The sequence below is a fragment of the Tachysurus fulvidraco genome, chromosome 6, assembly GCF_022655615.1.
Source record: "Tachysurus fulvidraco isolate hzauxx_2018 chromosome 6, HZAU_PFXX_2.0, whole genome shotgun sequence".
Lineage (NCBI taxonomy): Eukaryota > Metazoa > Chordata > Actinopteri > Siluriformes > Bagridae > Tachysurus > Tachysurus fulvidraco.
The window spans coordinates 27088904-27102378 of record NC_062523.1 but is presented as its reverse complement, the minus strand read 5'-3'; the positions used below and the strand labels follow the sequence as shown (position 1 = coordinate 27102378).

General features: G+C 37.2%; 1 protein-coding gene across 50 annotated transcripts in view; it reads right to left on the bottom strand.

Moving 5' to 3' along the window:
• lrrfip1a (leucine rich repeat (in FLII) interacting protein 1a) overlaps positions 1-13475 on the bottom strand; it is a 41750-nt gene that overhangs the window by 19948 nt on the left and 8327 nt on the right. For 9 of the 50 annotated variants that reach the window (XM_047814693.1, XM_047814701.1, XM_047814688.1 and 6 more), the window contains exons 3-9: positions 9690-9707; positions 8636-8728; positions 7838-7882; positions 7287-7337; positions 5791-5823; positions 4156-4233; positions 3991-4032 (exon numbers count right to left, since the gene is read on the bottom strand). In XM_047814693.1, the coding sequence (XP_047670649.1) occupies positions 3991-4032; positions 4156-4233; positions 5791-5823; positions 7287-7337; positions 7838-7882; positions 8636-8728; positions 9690-9707 (360 nt within the window). The remainder of the gene's footprint in view (positions 1-3990; positions 4033-4155; positions 4234-5790; positions 5824-7286; positions 7338-7837; positions 7883-8635; positions 8729-9689; positions 9708-13475) is intronic. The other 41 variants (XM_027152340.2, XM_027152343.2, XM_027152361.2 and 38 more) reach the window with 21 other exon arrangements.

Below are 13475 nucleotides of genomic sequence, written 5' to 3'. Positions count from 1 at the left end.
GAGACCATAGTCACGAAGAAAACAATTGGTAACCCACTTTGCCGTAAAGGATTGAAATCCTGCAACACCCACAAGGTCCCTCTGCTCAAGAAAGCACATGTACAGGCCCATTTGAAGTTTGCCAATGAACATCTGAATGATTTAGGGGAGAACTGGGTGAAAGTGTTGTGTTCAGGTGAGACCAAATTCGAGCTCTTTGGCATCAACTCAGCTTGTTGTGTTTGGAGGACAAGGAATGCTGCCTATGTCCCCAAGAACACCATCCCCACTGTCAAACATTGAGGTGGAAACATTATGATTTGAGGTGTTTTCCTGATAAGGGGAAAAGACAACTTCACCACATCAAAGGGCAGGGCCATGTACCCTCAAATTTTGTGAGAACACCACCTTCCCTCAGCCATGGCATTGAAAATGGGTTTTGGATGGGTATTCCAGCATCTCTTCATGGAATCCCCGAGGTAGACGTGTTTTCTCTGTTTAGTTGCAGACTCACTCAATACACCATGGTTACAAAACTGCAGCTTCCGGGTAACACTAAAGGGGTAAGTGTGTGTGTTTATCAACAACTCATGGTGGGGAGATACAGACTGTTTAAAAGCACTGTTCACCAGATCTGGAGTTTTTATTGCTGAAATGCCATACCCTACTATCTACCAAGTAAATTTACTGTTTACATTCCTTCACGAGCCAACTCCACAGGCAATGATGTAAACACAATGTTTTTAGCACTTCAGAGATTGGTTATCCTAATGCTGTTTTTATCGTCGCTGGTGACTTTAATCAGTGCAATTTACGAACTGTGCTTTCCAAGTATGACCAACATGTGGACATTCCCACCTGCAATAAGAACATGCTGGACAATGTTTACAGTAACACTCCTGGTGAATACAGGACCCAGCTTACAGCCAAAGACTCAAAGAACAAACCCTGTCACCAAACAGATTAAGATCTGGAACCGACAGGCATCTTGCAGGACTGATTTGCTCTGACTGGGATGTGTTTTAAGCTGCAGCAACTCAGAAGGACTTTTCTATGTATGTGACTGGGTACATTAATGCTTGTGTTGATAACATCGTACCCACCATACAAGTCAGGAGGTTCCCGAATCAAAGGCCCTGGATTAACAGTCAGGTACTCCTCGTGCTACGGGCTCATGCTACGTGCTCAATCATTTGCATTCACTTCTGTGTAAGGACTGAAAATGCTGTTACAGTGGCCAAGAGACAGAGAGAAGCTGTTTAGTTTCTATTCTAATGCTGATTCCTGTAGCACATCACAGACTACAGATCCAGCGCAAGCCATACTATCAGCCCCTAAGACAGCCTGTCAGATGACCTCAACAACGTCTGCGCTTGCTTCAAGACCTCTCAACAACCCCCATTCTCCCCTCCTACTGTATCATCAGCTATGGTACACAAAACACTGTGTGGAAGATCGACCCCAATAAGGCAGAGGGGGCCAGACGATATCCCTGGGGGGGCCCTCAGAGCTTGTGCTACGGAGCTGGCTGATGTACTCACCTTTATCTTCAACTTCTCCTTCAGTCAGAGAACTGTACTCACCTGCTACAAGACCACAAACATCTTCCCCCTTCCCAAGAAATGCCCCTTCACCTGTCTGAATGATTACAGACCAGTAGCACTCACTCCAATCATCATGAAGTATTTTGAGAGAGAACAGGCCCTCCTCAAATGCCACTCATAACTGGAAGACAAGAACACCTACATCAGGATGCTCTTTACTGACTACAGTTCCGCCCTCAACACGGTCATCCTCCAAAAACTCACCCACAAACTGTCTGCACTAGGACTACACCCCTAACTCTGCAAATGGCTTCTGAACTTCCTGACTAGCAGAATTGGAAAAAGAACCTCAGCCACCATCACAACAATCATTGGCACCCCATAGGTATGTGTTTTCAGTCCCATCCTCTATATATTGTTCACGCATGACTGCGTCGCATCTCACAAGGAAAAATTGTACACTTAGAAATATATAGACTGGCATCTGTCTGTACATGTTTACATAGTCTATCTTCTGCATAGTTTCTTTTTAAAAAGATTATGTTTGTGTTTGTATTTGTGTGCGTGTTTGATTTTTACTTAATTTTACTTTTTTTACATAGTTTTTTTTTACTTGTTGGGCATTCACTGTGAACGGAAAACAAAGATTTTCTTGGGAAACTTGTTTCCTTACTGTGCATATGACAATACATGTTTTAAATCTAAATCTAAATGAGCCAAAAAACACAACCAAGGCAACAAAGGAGTAGCTCAAGAAGAAGCACATTAAGGTCCGGAGTGGCTTAGACAGTCTCCAGACCTTAATCCCATCGAAAATCTGTGGAGGGAGCTGAAGGTTCGAGCTGCCAAACATCAGCTTCAAAACCTTAAACCTTTAATTTGAGAAAATCTCCGATATTTGAGAAATGCTTCAGAAAACGGAGTCGAGACGACAAACTAAACAAAAATCAAAACAAACTTGTAGCCAATGAGCAGAAAGGAGCGTGTCTTGTCAATATGGGCGTTCAGTGCACATGTGTGACATTAGCAGAAATCGATTTTAACATTGACATGGAGGATAAAAACAAAGAAAGAAAGCGAAGAAAGGCTTACGATAAGGCAAGAAGTAGGACCGTGTTAATATAGGAGCAGCTTTCCAGCGCTGGAGAGAACTGAAGGAGCAAGAAGTTGGCCGCGTATTCACAGTTTCCCGAGTCAATAACTCCTGAGCTAAACGCTGTTACTACACAAGTAACACCTCTTTTCTATCGTAGTAATGTAGAGGCAGCTACAACCACGTTTTGCTAGTAACAGGAGCTATTGACTCGGGAAATTCGAAATTTCGAATCTGTGAATATGTGCGCACATGCGCACTGAACACTCTCTCCGCCCATATTGACAAGACCCGCCCCTTACTGCTCATTGGATACACGATTGTTTTGATTTTTGTTTTGTTTGGTGGCCTAAGTTTTCAGAAGCATTTCTCAAATATCGGAGACTCTACCTTCAAGGAGTGGGACAAAATCCAAAATTTTGTGGGACAAAAATGTGTGCAAACCTGGTGCCAAATACAAAAAATGTCTGTGACCTCTGTGATTGCCAAAAAGGGTTTTGTACTAAGTACTAAGTCATGTTTTGCAATGGGGTCAAATATTTTTCACACTCAATAAAATCCAAATCAATTTATAACTTTTTTGAAATGTGTTGTTCTGGATTTATTCTGTCTCTCACTGAGTATACCATTAAAAGCATTAAAATTATAGACTGATCATTTCTTTTTCACTGAGCAAACATACAAAATCATCAGGGGATCTAATCATTTATTCCCTCACTGTATGTGGTCTTAAGTGTCCAGAGGAGGAAAATCAACATGCACAAACCTAAGAAAAAAAAAATTGTTCTGCATGGAGCTGTCAACCAAGATGCTGCTATACAAGCATCTCTTCAAACTCATTAAAGGCACATGTTTGAAAATTTGACTTCATTTCAGTGTTTAGGTTGTCAAAAGATGATAAAGGTTAAGCTTTGGTGCATAATTAATCTATAATTAATTATTTCAAATCCAACTGCATTGGATAACTGACTCTGACAAACTGATACTACCTAAGTCTCAACCGACACACCCTCCCCCCCTTGCTAATGCAACATAACTGAGAAGCTGAAGCTTGGAGGAGACACCATCTACCCTTTTCAGAATACATGAGCTAAGTGATTCCCATGACAATGTGTCCACAGTTAGAACCCAACACTCGCAGTGTCATCTATAATACAACGTACATGATTATTAGCCTCCTTCTGAGACAACCTATGTATTTCACTCCAGTTTTGCAACAGAACATCTTCTAGTGAAGAAATTGCTGAATGTGAGTTCATGCTTCATGAAATATATTCATCAAATAAAAGTCATGCTGAAAATTACTTAAATAACAGTGTGATTTTCTAAAGCATACAAAAGACCTTTCGGCACATGGTTAGTGGTGATACTAACCCGACTGGAATTTGTTCTGTAATCATTGTCGTAGCCGTTACTCTGTTGGGGGAAAAATAATGGTACAAAGGGACATGCGACATTAATGCTTTTTCCACCAGTGAAATAGGCAAATATGTGCTTAAAAAACTTTGAGACACTGTCTCTTCAATGTGGTTGACATACAATATCAGAAGAGATCTTCATCTTCTTTTTCTTCTTCTTTGTGCTCTGGTGAGAATTAAATAAAGATGTATGGGATAGCTATGTTTGATGGATTGTGGGGGGGAAAACATAGAAATATATTAGAATAAGGCAAACTGTTGTTCAATCCAGGTTACAACTGTGTTGAAGACCTGGTTTAATATGCCAAATTCACTAAAAGCCAAACAGTAAAATGCTAGGAAGTCATGCAGTATTCTCATCATTGTATAGAAATACAATAATGAGTTAGAGAAGTAGAAGAATAATCAAAGATTGTATGGTCCTCACCATTTTTGGTAATGCAACATTTAAGATTTTGATACGTAGCTATTGTCCCTAAAAAACAACTTTCAAAAAGGTGGTAAAAATAAGTACATGTTATTTTTTTAAAGAGAGGAAATAGCAGCAATGTATTACTAAATAAATGCACAGGATTAGTTAATCTTCAAGAAGTGTGACTGTCAGTTGTCACCAATGAACAACAAGAAAGATTGTGTACAAATGAGGAGCCTTCAAGACAAGTGGAAACTCAATGTCCTGGCAGATTAATCCCAAGGTCTGACTGTATAATGCAAAGCAACTCATGTCACGCACTGTGCTGGAGGTGTGGAGATATGGCCTTGTTTTGTAGCCACAGGACCTGGGAAAGTTTATATAATTGTATACCAGAATTTTCTTAAGACAAATGTAAGCCAAGAAAAATCCAGAGCTCAACCCCAGTGAGATGCTGCGATGGGATCTTCAGAAAGCTGTATACAAACAATAAATCAAACAGTGTACTGAAGCAATGTTGTGTAAAAAAAAAAAAAAAAAAAAAAAAGTGCATCAACATTTCTCTCCACAGGAAAGACTGATAAACTCTTACAAAAAAAAACATTTATTTCAAGTTATTGTTCTTAAAAGTCATAAATTATTAAATAGGGTGAATTTTATATTTCCCACCTGGTTTCTGAATGTGGTTTTATTTTTCTGGAAAAATTACTACACCTGTAATTTCTTTTTTTTTTTTTGATTGTTGGTTGTTTGTTTATACAAGTTATTGAGGACCACACCAGTGTTATGAACTGAAGAAAGTGTGACTCTCTTTTCCCATTTTCTCAGGCTGTTTATAATTAGAGCTACAAATAAAGTCCACAGCTCAGGTATTTGTGTTTATACAAGATGGTTGTTTGCCAGACCAGATCAATGCTTATGCTCTGAAGTTACAACAGTTTAGTATTCTTCATAGTACCAGAATAAGAACCTTGTATAATAGTTTACTAAAAAAAGAACAAAAAAACAAAGCACAAAAAACAAAGAAGAAACGCAAAAGAAACCAATTCCCCATTCTACAAAATGTTCAATTTTAAAACATGTAGCTAAAGTCACCATCAGACTGTAACACAGGAGCCCTGATCACAGAGTAGCTGTGAACATATTTTTTTGTGTTATCCCTAAAAACACCAAAATTAATGTAAGAACGACCTGGAATTGAGCTTTTTAGTTATAATAGGTGTGTTAGAGTTAGAGTAAGGAAAAATAGGAAGGGCTACAGTTGAGAACCACTGATTTACATCAGGCAGTCATTCAGTTACTGATAAAATCCTCATTCTCAAAAAGCATTTGCATAATTCTTACCCCAATCTGTGAATCAACTGACTCCAAATCCAACTATACAAAGAAACAGGACCAAGTTTATGGCTAAACTTAAAAACGTCAAACAATAACTAGGGATGCACTGATCCGATATTTTGGGTCGGCATCGACGCCGATCCAAGCATTTTGAGTGAATCGGGTATCGGTGGTGCGTGACCGATCCAAATCCGATACCCATGGTGCTTAATTAATGAACTTCAAACATCATAGACTATTGCTTAAACTTATAAGAAAAATACACATTTATTTTCATTAATGCAATTTAATATATAATACATTTTATAGGAAATATGTTGCACAACTGCCTGCGACAGACAGGCACGTTTAGCAGGCACCCTTTCCATTTACCTCAGCGCATTAAACATGCCGCTCATTAGGAAGTATTTTATACTTGATTCTGCAGAGTGTAGCACTGCAAACTGTAATGTCTGTAAAGCCAAAGTTTCAAGATTTACAATACGACAAATTTAATCAAGCATCTTCAGAAGCATCATGCAAGAAAACACGGAGGTCGCACAAGTTAAGCGGAAAAAGGATGATCCGTCAAAGCAGATGACCCTAACGGATGCCCCGTCCCCACCGGAAAACCCCCCCGAGAGGGGGAGAACCGGGTGCAGGACAAAGGGGGACAGGGGAGAGGGCGTGGAGGTGAGTGTCGCCCGTGGCCCCGGAAGGTAAGCGGAGAAGTCGGGGCGAATCCTGAAACAGGTTTATGTCGTGACGTCTACATACGTAGACATGGTTGTTCCATTTGTTGTTGCAATGTTGCATTGCACTTTTTTTTTTGATGAGAGCAAGGTTTACTGTTTAATACATTTTGCATTATGTTTCAAGAGTTCTAATTTAAGATTCACTTTAAAATGTTGCCTTTTCTTCAGAAAAGAATTTAATTTAATAATTGCATTATATGTGGTTTAGATTGTTATACCACTAACTGTTAAAAGTACTGTTTGCTACTGCATTTTAAGGTTTCTTGTGTTTTCATTTTTCATCCAGTAATGGGCATTTTTGTATTTCTTTGAAACAAATAAATCTTAATAACTAAGCGAGTTGTATACATTCTATTAGTTTTAAAGGTATAAAAGAACATAGATATCGGATTGGATCTGTATCGGCCGAGACTGGCAAACTCTGGTATCGAAATCAGATCGTAAGAGAAAAAGTGGTATCGGTGCATCCCTAATGATAACTCAAATTCCTCATAAAAACGACAGGTCCATAACATGAAGAAAATTACTTTTAATCATATGATCATATTTTTAAACAATTTGCTCATGCAAAAATAGGTGTTATTCCATTCATATGATGGTATTTCTAATCTGGCAGGACAGAATGGCAATGCACACACTTATAATCGGTGTATAAATTGATACAGGTGAATTTAACACTTGCAGTGGAAGCTCAACCATCTATACAGTGTGTGTTTCTCTTGTGTTACTGAGAAATAAAGAAATAAATATAAATTACTGTCCACTCACCCGCACACTGGTCCTGCTCCCCAATGACATACAATCTTCATCATCTGACACCTGTAAAGACACGTAGATCAAAAAAAAACAAAAAAGATCAGATTATAAATTTAGACAAGCCGTTTCCAACATTTTGAGGTTTTTTCGCATGTTATATAGCTGAGCCGAACAAGCTGAATCACAACTTATTAGTTTTTTTACGAGTTTTAGTATTTTTTATAACATCAAGATACACTGCATGGTACTGCCAGAACTACTCTGAGTTCATGAACTCATGCTCATGTAAAATGTTAATGATGCTAAAAAAAATCTGCATTATGTGGCATGAGCACAGGAGCCTATTATTATTCATAATGATTGAAAGCTACATGACATCTTTACACAACAGATTTATTAAAACAGATATTAGTTTGTGCTGCTGCAGTAAGGGTTGCATATTTTTATGCACGTATGCTAAAGGATTCAACAACCTGCAATGAGCCAGGGTAAGATAAAAAAAAAGACAGAAAGCACAATTAAGAATCAGCAGGTGAAGGAAAAGAAGAGAAGGATATACAAACCGAAACATGTCTCTCTGAGTGGCGTGTATACCGCTCACTGTCCTCCTGTTAGGACCAAAAAAAGGAAGAAAAAAATAGAGGGAGAAAAGCAAAAAGTAAAGGAAATACAAAGAGAATATAACCCGATTCACAGAATTTTTTTTTTTTGTACATGCATACTGTCAGGTCCATAAATATTTCAATATCAATAAAGAAGAGATTTGAAGAAAAAAAAACCAATGGGGCACTGTGCCTTTAATTCCTTAAATGGAGTAGTGGGTTGAATAAACTCTACTGTTCAGCATAAATGTCAATTATATATCCTAACAATATCCGCTAACAATGATGTGTCCTATACCATTTGCTCAATATTTTTTAAAAATTAGCTGATGTGATTTCACTTCATTTAAAATGTAGCACAGAAACAGTTAACCATTAACACATGATATAAATACCCTCCTATACAAACTTTCTATTCTTACTCTGATCAGTCATTAAAACAATATTGCAATACAATATTGTATCAATATAAATCAATAAAGGTATAAAAAGTGCTCACTCTTGCTAATGGATCTTATAATGCCATACACTACAGCATTTTGATGAAAGTACTGCAATTCAGTCAAATTGAAACCTAATTTTTTGAAACACATACACAAAGATATTATAGATATATATATATATATAGATATATATATATATATATAGATATATATATATATATATATATAGAGAGAGAGAGAGAGAGAGAGAGAGAGAGAGAGAGAGAGAGAGAGAGAGAGAGAGAAAGAAAGAAAGAGAGAGAGAGAAATTAGCTACCAGAGATGTTCTCCACAAAAAAATATCTAGCAATACCATCCACTGCTCAATGTCCCCCCATTTGTTTTCCAGGTTTTCCAGACCATAGTACTTCTGAGGAAGGATTGCACATGGAAACAAAGGGCAGAACAAAACAAAAAAGGGGGGGGAACATTAAGATAGAAAAAAACCCTTGTTTCTAATGCAAAGTGAAGGCTTTTAAATGTTGTTTTTTACATTCATGAGAAAAAAAAGATACACCCTCCTTCAGTTCAATCTTTCTATTTATCAGGGCTAAAATGACATTTGTCTAGTCCTCGTCAACTTCTTTAAACATGAAAATAACCTCAGATGACATATGAAGGTGATACGTTTTTTGTTTTTTTTTGCAGCTTCATGGTCAGGAGGGATGTTGTTTTGTCTCACTGTGTACCGTACCAGATGTACAGGATTGAAATAATAATAAAGCCACTTGACTTGATGCAATGTTGTAAAGAAGAGTGGGCCAAAGTTTTTACAAAAGTATGTGAGAGACTGCTAAACTGAAAGAAAGAATCTGCTACATGTAGTTCTACATGGTACTGAATTATAAGGTGCATTTATTTTTCCCTCTGGATTTTGTAATGTTAATGACATTACATCATAAATAAATATATCATTATATAATACATCATTTTTTAATGGTAGTTTACTTTTTGGGGAAAAATTCATACAATTAATTCATTTGTCTGTTAGTAGAAGTTTGTGAGGACCACGCAATTGTTATTTAGGCCTTGACAGATTTCAGAGCCGTGTACAATTTTTTTCCAATGACTATCTGTGATATTTATAAAGTGTGCACAGATAATACTGGCGATATATAAAAAATCATGTTGTTACAGATGCAGATCTACAGTCAACTTCTGATTTATTGGCACCTTGCAAGAGTATAAACAACAAATTATATAAAACACACAAAAATCCAAATCTTCTATTAGAATAATTTATGACACTAAATGTTTAAAATTTGTATTCATTTCCATAAAGGGTGCCAATATATCTAGAGTTGGCCCATATGGACAAGCAAGGGTCCTACCTTCTGGACCTGAAATATCTACAGGACAGATGGACAGAAGGAACATCAGAAAAGCACGAATGGAAGGTGAGCAGGAAAGCCAAATCAATGAGACAGAGAAGAAAACAAATTTTTTTTTACAAGAGGCATTTTGTTTAAACAGAAATGTAAATATCAAACAAAATTTTGAAATTAAGTCTAAAAACAAGTTATTTTCAAAATAATGCAAACCTTAATAGGATGACTTCAGTTGACCTGATCAGTCTGTAGCAGTGACCACAAAATTTTATGTGGCAGATGTAAAATTTGCTATATAGTAACCTATTGCATAATTTAAAGGAGATAACCTTCTGACCAATTGCAACATTATGAGTAATGTAATATTCAGTTGGTAATCAAGACCATCCAGTGTAGAGTCTAGCAGACCATTTGAGTGGGTTTATAATTACCTTTGTTCTACTGTCTTCAACATAGCAAATGTGTTACCCATCACCAGTGAGACACACACAGAAGAGCTAATATCACAAACCATGTAAGATACAATGTTCAATTCTACATTTCCAGCCCAAATAAATTTCAAAACCAAACCCAAGACCTGATACCTACTCAAATAATCGGGGACAAGAAAGGGAAGTCACATTTACAGCGGGTAAAATAAGTATTGAACACGTCACCATTTTTCTCAGTAAATTTATTTCTAAAGGTGCTATTGACATGAAATTTACAGTACACCATCCACACATGCAAAGAAATCAAACCATGGATGTCTGAAACAAACATGAAACTGAAGAAACTGTAACATATTTAATACTTTGTACAAAAGCCTTTGTTGATAATGACAGCTTCAAGACGCCTCCTGTATGGAGAAACGAGTTGCATGCATTGCTGAAATGTGATTTTGGCAAATTCTTCCACACAAACAGTCTTCAAATCTTGAAGGTTCCGTGGGCCTCTTCTATGAACTCTGATCTTTAGTTATTTCCATAGATTTTCATTTGGATTCAAGTCAGGTGATTGGCTGGGCCATTCTAGCAGCTTTATTTTCTTTCTCTGAAACCAATTGAGAGTTTCCTTGGCTGTATGTTTGGGATCACTGTCTTGCTGAAATGTCCACCCTCGTTTCATCATCATCATCCTGGTCGATGGCAACAGAATTTTATCAAGAATGTCTCTGTACTAGGGTTGGGTATCAAAAGAAATTTTCCGGTTCCGATTACGGTTCCAGTTCTGCCTTATGATTGCCGGTTCTGATTCCAATTCCATAATTAAAGAAATGAGAAAAATTATGCACAGTACTTAAACAATTCCATTTGTTTTTATTAATCACTCTTTAATTAATTTAATTAATTAATCACTCTGCCAAGTTAATACATCCACCATAATACATCTAAAAAAATTCATTAAAACAGCTTGACATCACTTTAACTTGGCACAAAGGTCTGGAAAAACTGTGCCCAGCATCAAAATAAGGTTTGCAATGATGCGCCCGAAGGCACGGGTTGAAGACCCATATGACGATATGCTAATTTGTTTAATGTCATACCTACATAAACACCATCACCAAAATTGTAACATTGAAACTTGAAGGAAAAAAAAATATAGACCTACCTAATATATATATATATATATATATATATATATATATATATATATATATATATATATAAACATACACACACACACACACACACACACACACACACACACACACACACACACACACACACACACACACACACACAGAGACATCCATATATAAGGATGGCCTAAATCCAACATCAAATTTAACATCCAGAATTACAACTGAGCAAAACAGCAATTTTTCTGAAGAAAAATTAACGTCTGCTTTCTCTGGGAGAACCCGAGACCTTTCCTGGCTTATTGTATCTCCAGCTGTGGAGAAAACCCAAGGGGGTAGATTTGCTTCATTGTTGTAGCTTTGGAAATTAATCCACGCATTAGACTTTCTTTTTAGACATGTTTACCACAAAGCGTACCTCAGCACAGCAGCACGAGTGACTGATTTATGTGGTAAGCTGCGTTAATTTGGTTGCATGACTGTAAACAGTGTAAACAGTTAATATTCATGAGGTAACACATTTGATGATATATAAAGTGACCGCTCCCAGCGCTTTGCCCGTCATCGCATCAGAACCGAAACTTAAACATTCCACACGGTTCCGGTTCCTGTTAAAAAAACAGAACCAGTTCTCGATTCCCAACCCTACTCTGTACATTTTCCCATTCATCTTTCCTTCAATTAAATGAAGTTTGCCAGTACCATATGCTGAAAAACAGCCCCACACCATGATGTTCCCACCTCCAAACTTTACTGTTAGTATGGTGTTTTTGGGGTGATGTGCAGTGCCATTTCTCCTCCAAACATGTGTATTATGGCATCCAGAGTTCAATTTTGGTCTCATTTGACCAGACTATATGCACAGGCTTGTCCAAATGTTGTGCAGCAAACTTTAAACGAGCTTCAACATGGCTTTTCTTCAGCAGTGGAGTCTTGCGTGGTGAGAGTGCATACAGGCCATGGCGGTTGAATGCATTACTTACAGTATTGTTTTCTTTGAAACAACTGTACCTGCTGATTCCAGGTCTTTCTGAAGCTGTCCACAAGTGATCCTTGGCTCTTGGACAACACTTATGATAATTCTTTTCAGTCCTCTGTCAGAAATCTTGCAAGGAGCACCTGGTCTTGGCCTGTTTATGGTGAAATGATGTTTTTTCCACTTACGGATTATGGCCCCAACAGTGCTCACTGGAACATTCAGAAGTTTTGAAATCCTTCTGTAACCAATGCCATCAGAATGTTTTGCAACAATAAGGTTGCGAAGGTCTTGAGAGAGTTATTTGCTTTTACCCATCATGAGATGTTTCTTGTGTGATACCTTGGTAACGAGACCTTTTTATAGGCCATCAGTGTGGACAGAACCAGTTTATATTCATTTGCATTGACAAGGGGCAGGATTGCTTTCTAATTACTGATTGTCTTGGCTTTCCATGCCTTTTTGCACCTCCCTTTCTTCATGTGTTCAATACTTTTTCCCCTGTTTTATTCAACATTATAAACTTAATTTATAACTTAATTTATGGACATCTATGGTTTGATTTCTTTGCATGTGTGGATTGAATGGGTTGTTACCAGTGTTGTAATGTATCGAAGTACAAATACTTCCTTACTGTACTTACTGTAAGTAGAAACTTCACGTATCTGTACTTAACTTCGCTATTTAAATTTATGTCAACTTTCACTTTTACTCCACTACATTTCCTAGATAAAATGTATACTTTTACTCAGTTATATTTCCACTAAGCATCTTCGTTACTCATTACTACAAAATAAAATCAGAAGAAAATGTGTGCGAATAAGGGAGGTTTGGCGAATCACTGCTCCTAGATTGCATTACGCACGTCCGCACGAATCACTGCATGTCCACACGCTCTATGGAGAGCTGGAGGCATCTATCTATAATGTTAATTGGCTGAAAGCTGCAAAGACGGCAACCAAAAGCAGTGACATTTCACTATTCTTATTACCAGAGTTGTAGCACAAACAAAATATTAATGCAAACAATCCATACAATACTAAATAAAAATAACGTTTATTGATTTGGTCTTTGTCTTGTGAATATTTTTTTTTATTAATGACTGCATTCATTGGACACACTGTTTGTAGAGAATGCACACATACATGAACTGATTTGATTCAAGACTGGCATCATTACATCATGCATAAAATGTTGGTGTCCACTTTTGCCATTTAAAAATACCATAACTTTGTAGTCATATAATATATAA